The following is a 20977-nucleotide window of genomic DNA, read 5'->3' as shown; positions in this document are numbered from 1 at the left end:
AAGGGAAGAGTCATTGTGCCTCTGATAGGCGGGATCTGTATCTTACTTCCCTTTGATTCTCCTAGAACTGTGCCTGAAATGTAATATTTGTTCAGTAAGTATTTTTGTTACATTGGAGTGCTTGGGTGGCTCAGTTGGTTAAAAAAAAAAATTTTTTTTTTCTAAATTGAACTAAATGAGTTGTTTCAAGTGTGTATTACTTTTATAACTGTAAAGTTATAAAAATAGTTTCCTTAAAAATAAAGCTTTCGTTTTGTTTGTTCATCCTCTCTTACAGTAACTATTCTTTTAAGTGGACTTAGTCTACAGGATGTAACAATCTAGAACTTGGAACTTATGGGTTGGTTGTGTTTTGAATGGTCATCCCATAGGAGTTGTGGTTATCATTTGTCAAGAAATGGATACAGTGAAGTAAAATATTAGCTTGATTCCATGGATCGGGGGTCCTTAAGACCCTCAGTTGTAGTGATTTCCCAGGAAGGCTCTGTATATAATCAAGCTCATGGCTGTGAGTTGTTACAGCAAAAGATACAAAGCAAAATGACCAAAGGGAAACAGTGCATGGGATGAAATCCAGGAAGACCCAGGCACAAGCGACCCCAAATTTTCTCCCAGTGGAGTCGCATAGGACATGCTTAATTCTCTGGCCAGTGAGGTTTGTTATCAATTGGGAAGCTTGTTAGGGACCCAGCACCCAGACTTTTGTTGGGGGCTGACCATGCGTAGATACACCCTGTCTTGCACGTACCCAAATTCCAGGCCCCCAGGGGGAAAGCAGGTGTTCAACGTAAAACATACTACTTCTGTAAGCAGGGTGGCAGGCACAGTGAGCCACTCTTATCCTTTCTGAGAGTTCTGGAAACCCTCCCAAGTCCAAGTTCACAGCCCCAGCCGTGGCCAGTCTTGTAAGTGGGCCTTTCAAAGGCTAACAGTAGGCCTGCTCTGATGGCTCTTTTCTGTATAGACCATGTGTTCTTAGATCACTTTCGGAATCGTCTTTTTAAAGTCAGATTTTATGTTACATATTTTTTGTAGTTTAAAAATAACTTCTTACGAACTTCTTTTTCCACTGTTCTAAAGGGCCCAGAAGCCCAGGACAGCTCATCTTGTTTTCCATTGGTGCACTGGGGTCAGATGACTGGTGCCTTATTGGTAACTGGGCTGAGCGTATCAGCTCTTTTCTCTAGAAAATCCCTTATAGAAGACCTTTGCTGAGAAGTATGGCGGTGATACACTCAGATAAGCACAGATAAGTCAGCTCCCCCTTCCCTCTCCCATCAGAAGATGTGTAAGTGTTCACAGGAGAAGAGGGTGAGGCAGGACCCGTGGGCTTGTGTGAGAGGGGCTAGTGGGCCCTGGAACTGGGCAAATCCCATGTTGTGTCTGTGAAATCTCTTTCAGAGATGAGGACTGTGTTAAAAATTGGTCTGACAGGAAATAATGGAAGCAGCTTCATAAATAACATCTTCTCACCTCTGGTGTGACGTAGCTTCTTTCTGCCACCTGCCTTCCCTGGATCTTTCTGCATGTAGGCGGGGGTAGGGGCTGAGCATCATCCTCATAGACCAAATATTGGCATCCTAGTAAGGTGAGCTGAAGCCACGCAGTAGGCATTAGACACAGATGAATGGGGGATGGTTTGCATTGCTGCATTGAACACCAATGACTTATACCTTGGTGAACTGCCCATTTGTTCACCCAGTAAGTACAGATTCATCCTTTTTGTTGGTTTTATTTTTTTGGCAAGTTGCCATGCTTGATGCTCGGGTGTACTTTTAGCAGTGAATTAGACTTAAAACTTCTGGAGGAATGAGACACAGAGTAGACAAACATGAGGAGTCCTGAAAGAGGTTTATCGGCAAAGTTGCCGTGGTAGTTCAGAAATGCGGTGGAGGTCCGTGTTTCACGTGACACTTGCGTGCTAGCAGTCACGCACTGAGCCTTGCAGCGAGTGTCAGCTACTACGTCCCAGCTCATGTACAAGGGACTTGGTAGAACGGTGAGGAAAAATATGTGGTTCTTGTCAAGTGGTCATCCAGTGTAGTAAAGGGCAGCAAATAAGGAGCCCTCCGCAGAAAACAAGGTGCAATGGGAGATGATGGTCTTTTTTTCTTGTTTTTGTTTTTTAAATTTTTGCTTGAATTTCAGGTCATTGTTCAATGTCCCTTATCATTACAGTAAAATTATTTTGAATGCTTGTTTTTCTCCTGCTTTCTTCCCTTCTCTGTAGCCTATATAAAAGGTGGGTGGATCCTTAGGAAAGCCTGGAAGATTTATAATAAATGCTATCTGGACATCAATGCCCTTCAGGAGCTGTATCAGAAGAAGCTAACTGAAGAGCCTTTGACTTCTGACGCTGCAAATGATAATCACATTGTGGCTGAAGGGGTGTCTGAGGAGTCTCTAAACAGACTGAAAGGTGCTGTTAGCTTTGGATATGGCCTTTTTCACCTTTGCATATCCATGGTGCCCCCCAACCTGCTCAAAATCATCAACCTGCTGGGTTTTCCTGGAGACCGCCTGCAAGGGCTTTCTTCACTGATGTATGCAAGCGAAAGTAAGGACATGAAGGCCCCTTTAGCTACGTGAGTAGCTGTATTGCAATGCTTTGGTAGATAATATAGTGTTGAAAGTAAGTAAACGACAATCAAAGCCTTTAAAGGAAACTGCAGGTAAATAGCTTAGTTGGTTGACATGATGCCACGCCTTATGTCTTTTAATGCAGCGCCAAGAACTGCATTTCTGGTGGTTATTTGTAAACTGACTCTGGAGCGGATGTTAGAGAGCAGGACATTGTTCTTGGCTCTCCCGAGTCTTGTATTATTTTAAACAGGTAAAATGATCGCCTATTTTCAACCTCCAATGATTTGATAAGGCGTTTTTGTGACCTTGATCACAGTCACTGAGATTCCTGATCCTAATTTTTGAATTTTTAAGGAATAAGAATTTCGGTGAGTCTGAAATTTTTATCCTTACGGAGAACCTTGATACTGGGTAATTTTCTTTGATCCCGGTTGGTTCATTAGTCTCTCCTATGTGGCTTGGACATTTTGTGCTGGTCAACTAAATTGAGTCCTGTTGAGTAAACCGAAATGAGATTTATTTACACAGGAATGTGGAGAAGCTGGTATAACTATCCAGAGCAAGGATTCACCCATTCCTCCATCAGTTAAAAACTATGATTTTTTTTCCAGTCTGGTAAATATCTACCATGTGCAATTTGAGTAATTTTATCAGACACTAAATGTCCATTGACATTACACTACTTACCAGTTTTTTCAAAAAATGTTGATGCCACAGAGAACTTTAGTGAGCTCTGTTTTAACTCCTATCAGTGTTGAGGAATTTGGATATTCACTCTTAATCAGTTGGTAGCTATAAAAATATCATTAAATTTTCATTTTGAAAATGTGCCTCCCCAAAGTCATTAAATTGCATAAACAGTGGTATTTCATTAATTTGGTTTAACATTTTTGTAACGTGATAATTTGCTTATTTATATCTTAGTACTGGAAAGAAATGAATTAGTAATGTAAATAAGTCTGATCTCCAGAAAAGAACCAATTTTATAAACAACGCTAGAAGTGTACATTTAAGAAAAATATTTCATGTGTTGGTACAAGATTTTTGTTCATTAAAGCAGATTCTAATGAATCTATTTTATTTACCGAGTTTATTTAACATGGTATTTTTCTTGAAAGGATGAGTTTGAAGTAAGGGACTTTTAAATAATTGTTTTTTTAAATTGAGCAGCCTCAAAGGCCAGAGAAAGAGCCTTTTTTCTGTTCTCTCAATTATTTTAACCCATTCGAATAGAATTTGTGTTTGTGTTTCCCATATTTAAATTTGGATTCTGAGGCTTACACTCTAACTTTGCGAACACAGGAGAAAACAGCATTTTCTTTTGCAAAAAAGTAATGCTTTTATTATGAGGGGACAGTAAATTCATGATAACCAGTTACTGTTTCTGACTGGTGTATTGATGAGTGAATTGGAGAATTTAGAGATTTACGTCAGTCCATACCTTCAAGAGCCATCTGGAAGCCTCGGACAAGCTAAATGCTTTTATCCTATTGTTCTCCTCTCACCTGATGGGAGTATGCTGATCTATATATGTGCTGTGCCAAAGTTTCAGTTTTCCAAATATTGATAAAATTAATACGGGGAAAGATACTCTGAATTTATTTCTTCAAAGACTGCGCAGTAAGCCTTTTGGAAGGACGGTGTTCTGAAGTTTTTAAAAAGTGGAACCGCTATACAAAAAGTCTTGCTCAATGTTTCTCTCCCTCTTCTTTAGATTGGCTCTGCTCTGGTATCATACTGTAGTCCGTCCGTTTTTTGCCTTGGATGGCAGTGATAACAAAGCAGGCCTGGATGAAGCCAAGGAAATTCTTCTCAAAAAAGAAGCTGCTTATCCAAATTCCTCCCTCTTCATGTTTTTCAAGGGACGCATACAACGATTAGAGGTACCGTGCCTTCCTCTTGTTTTTACATAAAGCCTTCTGTGAAGCGGCTCTGCAACGCTCCCCCGGGGACTCCTATCAGAACGAGCCCAAATGTCACTGGGCCAAGGAACGTTTCGTTTTTGTGCTTTTCGCCGCATTGTTGCTACAAAAGCCTCTTCCAGGAACCCAGGATGTTAGTCAGTAACCTTCTGTTGGGGAGACGTGGGCGGGGCATGGGTGAGCACTCTCGTGGGTAATGAGACGAGATTGGTGTGCTCTCAGCCGAAGACACAGGAGCGTAGCACATGTCTTCCGTGAAGAACACAAGATAGGATCCTTTTTTAAAATTTTTTTTTTTTTGCTGGGGTTACTGATAATCTGTTTCTAAATTTTCGTATTGGTTAACGACTGATTTATGCACAAGTTATTGGGTGAAATGTCAAGGACACCATCAGCTTCGAAACAGTAGTAGCTTTTGTTGCCTTTTCATGGGCCTCCTTTGGGCGGGTCCTCTGCCAGGCGCTTTATTCCTGATATCCCGTTTAATCCCCAGAGCAAATCTAGGACATAGATATAAAATGTCATCTGCATTTCATAGAAAAAGGGATCCAGGGGCGCCTGGGTGGCTCAGTGGGTTAAAGCCTCTGCCTTCAGCTCAGGTCATGGTTTTGGGGTCCTGGGATCGAGCCCTACATCGAGCTCTCTGCTCACCAGGGACCCTGCTTCTCCCCCCCCCCAACCCCCACCTGCCTCTCTGCCTACTTGTGATCTCTGTCTGTCAAATAAATCTTAAAAAAAAAAAAAAAGAAAAGAAAAGAAAAAGGGATCGAGGAGGGTTTCAAGGAACTTCCCAGGCTCATGCAGTGAACGAGGCCAGGCTGTCTCCTTCTAGAAGCAGAACAAACCTGGTCTTTGGAGGATCTCTGCTTCTCCTTTATATCTCTTTTTTCTTTTTTTCTTCGTGTGTGTGTGTGTGTGTGTGTCTGCCTGCTTGCTTGCTTGGGGGCATGAGGATTTGAAGAGAAAAGTATTTATATGATAAAAAAAATCGTACCATGGAAGCAGGTGGTCATTATGCCAGGTGCACCAGCAGCTTGCAGGGAATCATAGCAAGGTATCCATGACCTCAGTCCCCCAGTTAACTGGGTGCCCTGTAGCACAGTTGATTCTAGAAGTCAGGCCCCAGGAACCGCCATGGGTGCATCTGAAGATTTTTGCCCAGGAATGCTTTTGCGAGCACAGGAATGATTTGTTCATTAATTTATTATTGTTGTTGTTGTGGGCAACAGAGTATATATTACTTCGTGAAAAATTCCTTTCTCTCATGAAGTGCGTCCTTTTAAATTTTTTTTTTTTTAAGATTTATTTATTTATTTGACAGACAGAAATCACAAGGAGGCAGAGAGGCAGGCAGAGAGAGAGGAGGAAGCAGGCTCCCCGCGGAGCAGAGAGCCCGATGTGGGGCTCGATCCCAGGACCCTGAGATCATGACCGGAGCCGAAGGCAGAGGCTTTAACCCACTGAGCCACCCAGGCGCCCCATGAAGTTCGTCCTTAAAGCCGAGGACTTCTCACCTTTACATGTGGAAGTTGTATTTTAGAGACTCTGCTGGTGATTTATAATTGAAACATAGTACAAAAAGCTCACCAGGATCTGAATTATTTACACTTATGTCTGAACTGGTTTTTTCCTCATTATCTTGAAACGGTTTTTCTTTAGAGTCAGGCTTGTGAGCCTTCTGTCCTGTGTCTCCCATTTTCCCCCTTACTCTTAGAAACATAGTTCCGATCAGTTTCCTGTGCAGCCCGGTCTCTCAGGGTTATGGTCTTCCACATAGGGAAGGAAGTTTAGTTTACTAATGTTCCTCTGCTCCCTTGGGTTTGTGCAGGACAGAATCGCACTGTCTAAAAGCATTTTAAGCTGACTAAGCCTTCTCACTTCAGTGACCATTTTTTCATGGAAGTTGAGTTACAGGGTCAGTGTTTTCTTAAATGGCCTTTTCTTTTTAAAGATTTATTTATTTTGAGAGAGAGAGAGAATGAGAATGAGTAGGGGAGGGGCAGAGGGAAAGAGAGAATCTCAAGCAGATTCCCCGCCGAGCATGGAGCCTGATGTGGGGCTCGAGCTCATGACCCTGACTGAGATCATGACCTGAGTGGAAACCAAGAGTTGGCCGCTTAGCCAATTCAGTCACCCAGGTGCCCCATTAAATGCCCATTTCTTAAATGGCAGGCATTATATATTTTGAATAACTCTGAACATGAAGAGACTAGGTTCAGTGTTGAACAAATATGCCCCCCGGGGTGAGAGCCAGAATTTGTAATTGTGTGCAGCACAGCAATAAGGCACCTTAGCACTGGGCATTATTTAGAATTCTCTGGTTACTCCCCCAGATCAATGAATGCCCTAACTTGCATTTCAGAGCTGTTTGATAGAAATGTAAAAGTAAGCCAGCCATTTTAGTTCATTTTTTATTTTAAAACAAAAGAGCTTCACTTTTAGCTAACCTGATGACCCCCCCGCCCCCAACCTCAGACACTTAATTGGGGTTGGTTTTAGTCTGTGCCACGGTTCATTCCTGTGAGTAGTTATTCACGGCTGCTGGGATGCTCCTAGAGAAGAGGACGCCACAGCCATCAGACCCTTTAGAGGCAGTTTGGAGAGGTGCGTAGCTGGCATGACACAGTTCTTGGCAAGCAATCTGGCTCTTCCAGGGGGGAAGAGTGTGATCTGAGTGTGGGTGGTGGATGTTAGGACTACTTCACTGTGAAGCAGCTTGCTTGCCAAACTGATGCTTGGTTTTCAAAAAAAAAAAAAAAAGACCAAAAGATCTGTTTCTGTTGCTGATGAGTGCACTGTAGCCTCAGGGCCAAGGAAAGTGCCGGTTGTTTCTGTTTGGTCCTTCCCAAAGGCCCAGAAGAGGAAAGGATTTGGGGCTAGCTTGGAATATTACTGGTATCACCCTCACAATGCCCAGACACCAGCATTTCATTTGTCTTCCCAGGCAACCCCAAGGAAGCTGTCAGAGGTGGGGGTGAGGTGGGGAAGGCTTTGTAGGGGAGGGACAGCCCAGAGGGGTTTTATCACTCGGGTCGGAAGCTTCCCTTAAGGTCTGTAACGCCCCAGACCTGGTTGCTGAAAAACACAGGCTCTGCTGACACATCTGCTTGCAGAGAATTTTTTTTTTCTTTTTTAATTTTCTTTTCTTTTTAATTTTCAGTAAGCATTTAGGCTAGAGATAGGACCCCCGAGATCTTTTTATCAACAAATACTGACAGAACATGTCTGCAGGCCTTAACTCTGGCAGATGCTTCATGGGACACAAAGTTTGTTCAGTGAGTCAATCCACAAAATAAATTGAACAGCTGCTTTTGTATAAGCTTGCTGTCACAGGGTGACAAGCTCAGTCCGTGCTGGTTAGTTTCCATTTTCTGCACACGTTATTTTCAAATCCTGTGCACTTGCCCGCTCTCTTTAATCTCATGAACAACTGTTTATGTGCGCCCAGGACAATTTGGAGTGCCTTTGGGGGGTTAGGGGGATGGTCTTTGACACAGCCAACCCGTCCTGACCCTTGATGACCCTTGCTGTCATGGTTTCATGGTTTCCTGCTGTTATGGCCTAACTTGACCTAGCCGTGGAGTTCGACACCTTTGGTGGTACGTGGGGTGCGTCAGAATGGGGTGCCCCTGTGCTCTTTGGGGCTGCGGAAGCAAAAAGCTCAGCCAGACCATAGAAGGAATCTTGTCTCTGCCGCCTTTGCTCCTCCCCACTGCATGGCTCTGTGCTCCCCGCTCCGGCCTTCTCCCCGCTCCTGTGTTCTCACTACTGTCCAGTCTCTGCTGACTTCTCTGTGTGACTTGTCATTGCTGCTGGGAGGCACAGATGGGTTCCTGTGTTACTTAGCATGGGCTAAGCAGAGCCTAGTGTGTGATGGGTATTACTCTTACTGGGTGCCTAAGCCTAGGAAGTAGGTTTGCCAGATTTTTTTCTTTCCTCCTTTTTAAGAGGAACAAAAATTGTTTTGCTGTGGAAAGCCATCAGTAAAACTGGGCCCATAGTTGGCAAAGTCAGGGCATGTATGGAGAAGGGCTACAGGTACCAAATGGCACCGTATTTGCTTTTCCCTGAAGTTGGTCCTGGATGTCGTATAGTAATCTCAATTTTAAAATGTGAATTTATAGCTCTAGTTTCAAATTTTTGTACTTTTCAGTAAACCTATGGTAATGATGTCCATTACACTACAAGTGATGAATGAGTGTTTTTCTTGGTTATTTAAAAAGTATTGAGACAAGTCTACATTTTAATTGCTTGTTTTTATTTTTTTTCTAGTCCCTCTTTTTCCCTTAACAATAGATTTGCACAACTTCCCTCCGCTTTAGTTTTAACCATTTACTTAGTATGTAATATATATATATATATATGTATTTGATTTTACAGGTATACATTTTCATATATACACTATATCATGACTAGTAATGAAGCTAATTTTTAATACCTAAATGAATGAAAGTGATAAACATTCTAACAACGGAGGTTGTTATTTGAGCATTTTGAGAATTCTTATTTTGAAACTGTCTTCTAAGCTGGAACTCCTACTATTTGACCCTGAATGCTAGCATTTTAAAACGTTGGGCTTGGATTTGGGGAACAGCAGTCAGGGGCTTGCACAAGACCAGCTCCCAGTGTATGTTTCTTGATTGAATAGATGAGTCTGTCGATCTGTGAGAAATCCACTGATCAGTGGGACTGATGTCCTATCTTTGTGAAGAAAAAGTTGGTTATCAAGCACCTACGCCTGTTCCTGAGACCAGTCCTGAAGGAGATGCAAAACTGTCTTCACAATTGAATTAACAAATTGTCTTCCTAAGGAAGGTACAGAACCAGATAGTTAAATGCTGATGTGTTGGCTGGATGGGTCTGACTCTGAAGAAGTGAATTGAATAAATGAGGTAAAAAGTGATTGGATTGAGATGAAGTCTCTCTTTATGGCGATGAGCGCCCAAATGAGCGGACGTGAGCCCCAGTACCCACCCTCCTCATCTCCCCCAATCATTCAGTCTGCGAGGCCCTTGACTGTAACTGCCTCTCAGACCATTACAATCACAGTACTGCTTTGTGAGGACAAAAGGAAGTTTGTGCAAGGCCTCATAGAGGCCACGCTGAAGAGGTTATGATGAGCCCTACCTTTCGTGTGTGTGTGTGTGTGTGTGTGTGTGTCCCAATCATCTCCCCTCTCTTATTTGAAGCTGCTTTGTTTGTTCTGAGAAATGCAGCCTTGTCACTACAGTTTGCTCCCCTGTTTTGTACTTGTCCTCCTCCCCTTCCTTCTGAGAAGGCCCGTAATAGGTTGTGGCTTCTTTCCCAGAACAGAGCCCTTCAGGACTGCTTTGATGGTTGACCTTCCCTCCACCATATTCACATCAACCTGCTGTCCTCTCTCCTTCTAAGAGGGTTGGGGTTCCTCTGCGTCAGCGGGCTACGAAGTTCTATGGGAAAGGGTCGCACACATCTGCACCAGTGTGCGTCCTGTCTGTAGACCTTCCTCCTGCCCGTTATTTCAGGTGACTTCAGCTGAGTCCCCTTTTAAAAAATGGACTGTAGTGCTTTCTTCCCGTACTTTTATTAAGATGAAGTGACATTTTTCACTGGCGCTCCCCAGAGTCAGTGGGAGGTCTGTGTTGCTTTTTAGCCTATCCGTTCATGATTGTGACAGGGACAGAAAAGTGGAGCTTGCTCCCTTTGGTCATTAATTTATCAGCTAGAGGAAAGAGACAGGAGGTCCGCAGGGGCCAGCCCAGAGGTGCCACCCACCACGGAGGGCCTGGGTCCTAGCGCTCGTGCTCGTCTCTGGGGCATGTGACAGGATCGGAGCTGTTCCTTAGCAGCGTTTCTTTCATTTCTTTGCATCTGTCGCCGAGCAAGCCTGCCTCTTGTATTTGAACAGCGGGCCTGGCCAGCATGATGTCATGCTGTTATTTATAGGATCAGGAAAAAGGCAATGCAGGAAGAAAAATAATTCCCTGAAGTTCTGTTAATTGTAGTCTTCTCTTCCTCCATCCTACGTGGGTTTTCTTTATTACCTCAGGAGCTGAAAAATAGAGTTGCCATTTATTCTTAGAAGAACACAGATCAAGGGATTGGTTCAAGCTGCTGTAGGAGAGAAGAGGGGGGGTATATATTTGTCTCCATTTTCCAGCAAGATAAATCTGTATCGGGGCACCTGGGTGGCTCAGTGGGTTAAAGCCTCTGCCGTGGGCTCTGGTGGTGATCTCAGGGTCCTGGGATCGAGCCCGACGTCAGGCTCTCTACTCAGCAGGGAGCCTGCTTCCACCTCTCTCCTCTGCCTGCCTCTCTGTGATCTCCGTCTGGCAAATAAATAAATAAATAAAAAGATAAATCTGTATCATGTGGTTCAATAACTCTGTTCACTGAAATGAGAAAAGGATAGTAACCCAAATTGCTAATAGGTTAAATACATACACTGTTCTTTCAACTATCCTTACAGGCTGTTGGGCTGAAAAACAAGTAGAAAGTTAATGAATTTTATCCCTGAGCTCACTAAATATGCATAAGAGGATGAGCTTTCCCTTGCCTACGTCAGCCCTAGTCCTAAGAGTAGGGGTTAAAAGCACAATCTATTGTTAGGTGTCCTTGATAACCGTATTGCTAAACAGATTCTGCGGGTCAGCAGCATGAATGCTGAATCACAAGAAGTAATAAGTGGGTTGTCACAGCGTCTTCCCTGCTGCAGGCTGCAGGAGACAAGCAAGGCCTCTCCTTTTAAAACGTGTGTATAATAGTTTAAGATGTTAAGCAACTTCGTAAAAAATAATCCAGTGATATAAGTAAGCTGTTTTCAGATTATTTTGTGATCTTTAATACACACATGAGACTTTATGCAGTTTCATTTACAGATCTGTTTTTTTTTTTAAAGGTTATTTATTTATTTGACAGAGAGCGAGAGAGATCACAAGTAGGCAGAGAGGCAGGCAGAGAGAGAAGGGGAAGCAGGCCCCCCACTGATCAGAGAGCCCGATGTGGGGCTCGATCCCAGGACCCTGAGATCATGACCTGAGCCAAAGGCAGAGGCTTAACCCACTGAGTCACCCAGGTGTCCCTACAGATCTGTTTTAAACTAGTTTTTTTTTTTTTTTTTTTTTTTAAGTAACCAGTATGCAGACCATTTAGATTTCTGTTGTGTTAATAATTTGATATTTCCTTGTTGGGAAATTGTTGGGATATTTGATTATTGCTTCTGTATTGTTTCCCAGTATTTCACTATGATAGTAAGTACTTCGATAGCTAGCATTTTTTTTTTTTAAGTTATTTCCTTGGGTATAGCTCCAGTGGTGTCATTATTAGAATCAAAGAGTAGAAACTGTTCCGTAGCTCCTGCTACGGAAAGAGATTATACTCAAGAAATATTAGGCCGGAGTATAATCGTTCATTATTTTGTGCATGGTCTCAGCAGCCTGTACTGCGGCATGGTTTTCTTTTTATTTCCATAAGGAGGCAAATGAAAGCAGTTTGAACTCAGTTCTTAAAATATTACTGATAAGACATCTCATGTTCTTGTATCAGAAGACTCAGTATTGTTAAGATGGCAGGACTCCCGTAATTGGGTTACCAGATTGAATACTATCCTTCTCAAAATCACAGCTTGCTTTTATTTTATTTTATTTTATTTTATTTATTTATTTATTTATTTATTTATTTATTTTTTTGCAACGTTGATCAACTAATTCTAAACCTCAGGAACCAGGAACAGCCAAAACAATCTTGAAAAGGAAGAACAATGTTGAAGATTCCTATTTCCTAATCTCAAAACTTAGTACAACGTAATCAAGACCATGTGGTATAGCATAAGAATAGACCTATAGTTAGTGAGAGTCAAGAAAATAAACTACCTTCACGAGTCAGCTAACTTTTGACAAGAGTAAAGCGATAGGCAAAGAAGAGTCTTTTCAACACAGGGTTCTGGGACAACTAAATACCCACATGCAGATAAATGCAGTTGAACCCTTACGTCACCCTGTACGGAAGAATGGATGCAGATGGATCCTAGACCTAAATATAAGAGCTAAAACCATTCAACTCTGGGGTTAGGCAGTGGCTTCTTAGATATGATGTCAAAGGCACAACAACAAAAGAAAAACCAGTAAATTAAACTACGTCAAAATGAAACACTTTGTTGCTACAAAGAATATCAAAGTGAGTAGCCCCTAGAGTGGGAAAAAATATTTGTGAGTTATAGATAGGACAAGGGACTTTATCCAGAATATGTAAAGAACTCTTAACAACTCAATTAAGAGACAAATATCCCAATTAAAAAAATGGGCAAAGGCTCTGAAGAGATCTGTCTGGAGAAAATATGCGGATACCATTAAGCACATGAAAAGATGTTCCGCATCAAAAATCATTATGAAGAAATGCAAATCAAAACCGAGTGAGATGCCATTTCGTATCTGCCAGTAGCAAGTGTGGACGAGCATGTGGTGTTATTGGAAACCCCATTCATTGCTGGTAGGGATGTAAAATGGCACAGCCACTATGGGAAAGTTGGGCAGTTCCTCCAGATGGTAAACGTGGACTTACCGTATGACCCAGAAATCCCATTCCTAGGAATACACCCAAGAGAAATGAAAACATATGTCCATATTACTACTCATAGAGCAAAGACTGGAAACAACTCAAATATCCACCAGTTGATGAATGGATAAACAAAATGTGCGTCCATACAATGGATAATTATATTCAGCAACATAAAGAAAAGAAGTCCTGATACATGCTACCACGCGGGTGAAACCTAGAAAGCATGTTAAGGGAAAAAAGCCAACCACAAAAGAGCATATATTGTATGATTCCATTGATACAAAGTCTCCAGAACAGGCAAATCGGTTGAGGCAGATAGTAGACTGTTGCTTACTTTTTATTTTAGTGGGTTTTTTTTTCTTTAAGATTTTATTTGTTTGTCAGAGGGAATCTGAGCAGAGGGAGGAGCAGAGGGAAACCTACTCCCTGCTGAGTGGGGGTCCTGATGTGAGGCTCAGTCCCAGGCCCCTGGGATCATGACCTGAGCCAAGGGCAGGTGCTTAACCTACTGAGCCACCCAGGCACCGTATTTTGATGTGTCAGGAGTTTATTTCTTTATTTCCCTTGTCTCAGGAGACCTGTCTAGAAAAATGCTGCAATGGCAACGTCAGAGAAATTACTGTCTGTGTTCCCTTCAAGGATTTTTATGGTTTCAGGTCTCACATTTAGGTTGCCAATCCATTTTGAGTTTGTTTGTGTGTATGGTGAAAGACAGGGGTCCAGTTTTGTTCTTTCATGTGTGGCTGTCCTGTTTTCCCAACACCATTTTCCCATTGCATATTCTTTCCTGCTTTGCCAAAGAAAAGTTGGGCATGTGACTATGAGTCTCTTTCTGTTCTATCCCATCACTCTGCGTGTTTGTTTTTATGCCAATACCATGCTGTTTTAATTACTACTGCTTTATAATATAACTTGAAATCCGGAATTATGATATCTTCAGTTTTTTTTTTTTTTTAAAGATTTTATTTATTTATTTGACAGACAGAGATCACAAGTAGGCAGAGAGGCAGGCAGAGAGAGAGGAAGGGAAGCAGGCTCCCTGCTGAGCGGAGAGCCCGATGCAGGACTCGATCCCAGGACCCTGAGATCATGACCTGAGCCGAAGGCAGCGGCCCAACCCACTGAGCCACCCAGGCGCCCCAGTTTTTGGTTTTTTTTTTTTAGATTACTTTTGCTATTTGAGGTCTTTTGTGGTTCCATACACATTTTAGGATTATTTGTTCTAGTTCTGTGAAAAAAACTGTTGATATTTTGATAGGCATTGCATTAAATATGTAGATTGCTTTGGATAGTATAGACATTTTAACAAGATTTACTCTTCCAACCCATGAGCATGGAATGTCTTTCTATTTCTTTGTCTCATCTTGAATTTCTTTCCAAGTTAAGACACTGGTCTTTGGTTAAGTTTATTTGGTTAAGGTTATTCCTAGGTATTTTTCTGTATTTGATGCAATTGTAAGTGCGATTGTTTTCTTAATTTCATTCTCTGTGGCTTCATTGTTGGTGGATAGTAACGCAACAGATTTTTGTACTTTGATTTTTGTACCCTGCAACTTTACCAAGTGCATTTATCAATTCTAGTAGTTTTTTGGTGGGATCTTTAGGGTTTTCTATATATAGTATCATGTCATCTGCAGGTAGAGTTTTACTTTTTTCTTGCCAATTTGGATGCCTTTTATTTCTCTTTGTTAATGATTGCCGTGCTTAGGACCTCGAAGACTGTGTTGAATAAAAGTGGGGAGAATGGACATCTTTGTCTTGGTCCTTACCTTAAGCTCTCAGTTGTTTTTTTTTTTTTAAGATTTTATTTATTTATTTGAAACAGAGAGAGATCACAAGTATGCAGAGAGGCAGGCATAGAGAGAGAGAGGAGAAAGCAGGCTCCCCGCTGAGCAGAGAGCCCGATGCAGGCCTCAATCCCAGGACCCTGAGATCATGACCTGAGCAGAGGCGTAACCCACTGAGCCACCCAGGCGCCCAAGCTCTCAGTTTTTCACAACTGAGTACAATTTTGGTTGTGGGCTTTTCATGTAAGGCTTTTATTATGTTGAGACATGCTCCCTCTAGACCCACTTTGCAGAGGATTTTATCATGAATGGATGTTATACTTTGTCACTGCTTTTTTTTCATCTGTTGAAATGATCATATGGTTTTCATTCTTTGTCTTACTGATGCAATATATCATGTTGATAGTTTTGCAAATATTGGACCACCCTTGCATCTTGGGAATATATCCCACTTGTTTGTGGTGTATGATTTTTTTTTAACATATTGTTGGATTCTGTTTGCTAGTATTTTGTTGAGGATCTTGACGTTTGTAGTCATGAGAGGTATTGGTCTATAATTCTCTTTTTTGGGGGGGGTCTTCATCTAGATTTGGTGTCTAGATAATACTAGCCTCATAGAGTGAATTTGGAGGTTTTCTTTCCTCTTGTAGTTTTTGGAATAATTTGAGAAGAATAGCTATTACCTCTTCTTAAATGTTTGGCACAATTCCCTTGTAAGCCATCTGATCTTGGACTTTTGTGTTTTGAGAGTTTTTTCATTATCAGTTCATTTCATTGCTAGTGATTGGTCTGTTCAAATTTTCTGTTTCTTTCTGCTTTAGTGTAGTAGGTTGTATGTTTCTCATAATTTATCCATTTCTTTTCTGTTGTCCAATTTGTTGGCATATAGATTTTCATAATACTCTGTTAGAATTGTTTGTATTTCTGTGGTGGTGGTGGTGGTTATTTTTCTCTTTCATTAGTGATTTTGCTTTTGTTTGTTTTTTATGAGTGTGGCTAGAGGATTATCACTTTTGTTCATCTTCCCAAAGAACCAGCTCCTGGTTTTATCCATCTGTTCTACTGTTTTTTTAGTTTCTATGTCATTTCTTTGTATTTAATCTTTATTATTTCCTTCCTTCTGCTGAGTTTAAGTTCTTTTTCTAGCTCCTTGAGGTGCCAGGTTAGGTTGAGATCTTTCTTGCTTCTTGAGGTGGGCCTGCATTGCTTATAAACTTCTCTCTTAGAACCATTTTTGCTGTGTCCCAGAGATTTTGGACTGTTGTGATTTCATTTTCATTTGTTTCCATGTAAATTTTGATTTCTTGGTGGACCCATTCATTGCTTAGGAATATGTTATTTAGGGGCGCTTGGGTGGCTCAGTGGGTTAAGCCGCTGCCTTCGGCTCAGGTCATGATCCCAGGTCCTGGGTTCAAGCCCCACATCGGGCTTTCTGCTCAGCAGGGAGCCTGCTTCCTCCTCTCTCTCTGCCTGCCTCTCTGCCTACTTGTGATTTCTCTCTGTCAAATAAATAAATAAAATCTTAAAAAAAAAAAAAAGGAATATGTTATTTAACTTCCATGTATTTGTGCTCTTTCCAGATTTATTCTTCTGGTTGATTTCTAGTTTCATGGTGTTGTGGTCAGAAAAGATACAGATGGAGTCTGTTCTTGAGATGCCTTTATATTCCACCTTTTATAGATGTTTTTAAATGAAGGTTCCTTAACTTTGGTAATTATGAACTTATCATGTTTTGAACAACATTACCACTATTACCTTAAAAATACTTAGTGGGGCGCTTGGGTGGCTCAGTTTGTTAAGCATTTGACTCTTGTTTTGGCTCAGGTTATGATCTCACGGTCATGAGACGGAGCTCTGCACTCAGTGGGGAGTCTGCTTGTGGTTTCTCTTTCTCTCTCTTCCTCTCCCCCCCAAAAATAAATAAATCTTTAAAAAAATAATGATTTAGGGGCGCCTGGGTGGCTCAGTGGGTTAAGCCGCTGCCTTCGGCTCAGGTCATGATCCCAGGTCCTGGGTTCGAGCCCCACATCGGGCTTTCTGCTCAGCAGGGAGCCTGCTTCCTCCTCTCTCTCTGCCTGCCTCTCTGCTTACTTGTGATTTCTCTCTGTCAAATAAATAAATAAAATCTTAAAAAAAAATAAAAAAAATAATGATTTAGTGTTTTTAGCTACTTTTCTTATATATATATATATATATATATATATATATATTTCTTCAATAATGTTTTAACATAAAACATTATGTGCATTTTAGTTTTCTATTGTACTTGTTTAATTTCCACTTACTACTTTTAAAAGTATGCCAATAATGGGGCGCCTGGGTGGCACAGTTGGTTAAGCAACTACCTTCGGCTCAGGTCATGATCTCGGCATCCTGGGATCAAGTCCCACGACAGACTCCCAGCTCCATGGGGAGTCTGCTTCTCCCTCTATCTCCCTCTACCTTCTCCCCTCTCATGTTCTCTCTCACGCTCTTTCTCAAATAAAAATAAAGAAAATCTTTAAAATATATATATATATATTTTAAGATTTTATTTATTTATTTATTTGACAGAGAGAGATCACAAGCAGGCAGAGAGAGAGGAGGAAGCAGGCTCCCTGCTGAGCAGAGAGCCCGATGTGGGGCTCGATCCCAGGACCCTGAGATCATGACCTGAGCCGAAGGCAGCGGCTTAACCCACTGAGCCACTCAGGCGCCCCTATATATATATATTTTAAAACGTATGCCAATACTGGGGTCCCCAGGGGACTTAGTCACTTAAGTGTCCAATTCTTGATCTCAGCTCAGGTCTTGATCTCAGGGTTGTGAGTTCAAGCCCTGGGTTGGGCTCCATGCTGGGTGTGGAGCCTCCTTAAAAAAGAAATGCCAAGGGGCGCCTGGGTGGCTCAGTGGGTTAAGCCTTTGCCTTCTGCTCAGGTCATGATCTCAGGGTCCTGGGATCGAGCCCCGCATCGGGCTCTCTGCTCAGCAGGGAGCCTGCTTCCCTTCCTCTCATTCTGCCTGCCTGTCTGCCTACTTGTGATCTCTGCCTGTCAAATAAATAAATAAAATCTTTAAAAAAAAATGCCAATACTACTAGTAGATATGTAAAAATGTTGTGTTACCTTTTATTTGTGGTATTTTGTTGTGTTATTTTGTGGTATTGTATAAATTTGTGTTTATTTTGTGATTGGGCTTTGAAATTATACTGGCTTTTGGATATGATTTTTTTTTTATCACTTTATTTTTTACTTCCATTTTATTTCTAGCTTTCCTTAATTTGGCTTGTTTTAGAATTCATTTTTTAAAACTTTATACCTCTCTGGGCACCTGGGTAGCTCAGTTGGTTAAGTGATGGTCTTTGGCTCATGTCATGATTCTGGAGTCCAGGGATCAGTCCCACATGGGGGCTTCCTCTCAGCAGGGAGTCTGCTTCTCCTGACCCACGCTCCTCCTCCCTACCAGCCCATGCTCGCTCCCTCTCTCTCATTCTCTCTCTCTCAAATACATAAAATTAAAAAAAAAAACCTTATACCTCTCTTAAGAGTGAAATATTAATGTTCTTATGTAGGTAGGGATTATACTTGCATATTGTTTTACTTGAGAGGGGTTGAGGGCTGTAATATTGTGCTATCATAAGATTTGTATTTGGTCTTTGTCCCTAGTTCCTGGCACAGAGCCCTAAAATCCTGGAACTTTTTAAGCGAGAGGTGATAGAAGAGTGTGTTATTCCTAATAAGCCCTTCTCAACTTTACCCTGAGTTTCTGTTAATGAGTTGGCCAGTAGCTCCTAGGTGGCTGCAGGATGGGGGCTGTGTGGTGTGACCAGAGGGCTGGAACTTTCCGTAGCACTTCTTATCGCCAACCTCCTGGGATGCGGGGGAGCTGGAGACTGAATTAGTCACCCAGAGCCTAACTAGTGGATCCTTCATTAAAATCCTAAATGACAGGGTTCAGAGAGCTTCCAGATGGGTTAATTTATCCATCTGCTGGAAGGTTGGCACATCTCAAACTCCCAAGGGACAGAAGTTTCTGTGTTCTGGACCCTTTTGGACCTCGTCCTCTGTACCTACCTCTTCCTCTGGCTGTTAATGTGTGTCCTTTATAATGAACCAGTAGTAACAGGTAAAGTGTTTCTCTGGGTCCTGCCTGAAGGTTTAGTTCTCTAAAATGTTCTTTGCCCCATGTCTTTTGTTGTTATGATTAATCTCATTTATTATGTAAATTGTGTGTTGAGGCCTGCTGTCTGGTACTTTTTTGAGTCTCTGTGTGACTCTCATTGTCTGCTGACAGTGCCCCCTATCCCAAGGGAACCTAGGGCATAGTTTTGCTGTTAAGATTCAGTGAGGTGGTGGGGCACCTGGGGGGCTCAGTCCTGTGAAGCGTCAGCCTTTGGCTCAGGTCACAGTCCCGGGATCCTGGGATGGAGCCCCACATCAGGCTCCCTGCTCAAAGGAGAGCCTGCTTCTCCCTCTTCCTCTGCCTGCTGCCTTGTGCCCTCTCTTTGTCTCTCTGACAAATAAATTGATACAATCTTAAAAAAAAAAAAAGATCCAGGGAGATGGTCATCTGGGAGGCCTGTGCTGCTGCTCATGGAGCTCTGAGTGAGTGCTAGTCTTCGTTGGCTGTGGGGATGATGAGGGAGTGATGTGAAGGCTGCAGGGCTGTGGGGACAGAGGCAGGGCTCTTGCGCTATGGAGAGCCGTGCTGCATGACAGGCAGGCCACAGGCTGATGAAGATGTAGCCAGGCTCTGAGCAACATGCACACAGGCCTGCTGGAAGGTCAGGCCAGGTGTGGCTTACCCAAGGTGCTGCCCTCACAGCTGGGAAAGACAACACAGAAGTGGGAGTGTTTGCCAGGCTACTGAAGCCTCTGTGGGAGTTTGAAGGTAGAGGTAAGAGCTTGCGGGACTAGCCTAACTTCAAGGCCAGAGCCAAGAAGAGGCAACATACTGGGAGATCCAGGCTCAATCGGGCTGGACCATTTGGTGGAGAGAGGTGGGTAGAACAGGCGTAGCTAGGGAAACAAGGGACCATTTGATTTTGTTTCTCAACCCAGATCTCCTTTCTCTCAGAGGAGTTCCTCGTTCATATTTAATTGTTTTCCTCTGCCCTTCCGAGTCGTGCGGATTGTTCTTTTTTTCATTTCTGCTCACCCATTTTTGAATAGGCTTTTCTTTAATACCAGATTGAAGCAGAGGAGTTTAATGTTTCACTTGTTTATCTCCTGTTTTTTTTTTTTTTTAAGATTTTATTTATTTATTTGACAGAGAGAGAGATCACAAGTAGACAGAGAGGCAGGCAGAGAGAGAGAGAGAGGGAAGCAGGCTTCCTGCTGAGCAGAGAGCCCGATGCGGGACTCGATCCCAGGACCCCGAGATCATGACCTGAGCCGAAGGCAGCGGCTTAACCCACTGAGCCACCCAGGCGCCCCCTGTTTATCTCCTGTTTTAACCGCGGGCCCACGTATCCATACAGTGTCCCAGTCCTTTGTCCCTCACTCTTGTTGCTGAGGAGAAGATGGTAAACTCCTTGAGGGGTGACCGAGTCTGGTTTTAGGAAAGAGCATTTCTCCCTTTTATCTTACCCTACATGCAGAGCTCTTGTGGGAAATCTTGTATTTTCTCATAACATCGTCTTGAGCTTTCCTGTTTTTCTTTATAACTTCGGGCTCTTAAACACGTGGGTACATGGAGTTCTTGAATCCGTGCCCTGATTTGTTGGGTGGTAATGATCTTCGTTTCTCCACGGTGTCTGAGAGCAGGCTTGCCAGCTCTGGGAGTCTGTTGTCCTGTTGCTTGGGGGCTTCAGGGTTTGCTGTGTAGAAAGCACTGGACTAAGTCTGAAGAGGGCTTGGCTCTGTCATGGACAGTAAAGACATGGTCTCCTTCCCAATGGTTGCTCACAGACGGGACTGCTTGAAAGTGCTATAAGGCTTCTGTTAAGCCAGTCAGCCTTCTCTGGCTCTGTTTCTTCACCTGGAAAACTAGGGTATTTCCAAAGCATCTGCCCTGGAACCCAGATTTGATGGACTAGTTTGGATGTGCTCCATGGAAAGAGGTTCATGTCAGGCAAATCCGGATATGCCCGGCCTGCTTGGAGACTGTACTTTCTCGCTGAGAGAGAGCTGGCGTATGCAGGTATGCCATCTGTGTTTGCCCAACTCGTTT

General features: G+C 42.6%; 1 protein-coding gene across 1 annotated transcript in view; it reads left to right on the top strand.

Annotated features, from left to right (window-relative positions):
• TTC39C (tetratricopeptide repeat domain 39C) overlaps positions 1-20977 on the top strand; it is a 106719-nt gene that overhangs the window by 57888 nt on the left and 27854 nt on the right. Inside the window, exons 5-6 of the mRNA XM_047698288.1 lie at positions 2231-2585; positions 4298-4466. Of these exons, the coding sequence (XP_047554244.1) occupies positions 2231-2585; positions 4298-4466 (524 nt within the window). The remainder of the gene's footprint in view (positions 1-2230; positions 2586-4297; positions 4467-20977) is intronic.

This window comes from Lutra lutra, chromosome 12 (assembly GCF_902655055.1).
Source record: "Lutra lutra chromosome 12, mLutLut1.2, whole genome shotgun sequence".
NCBI lineage: Eukaryota > Metazoa > Chordata > Mammalia > Carnivora > Mustelidae > Lutra > Lutra lutra.
Note: the sequence above shows the minus strand (reverse complement) of the source record. Positions and strands in the feature narration are given on the sequence as shown.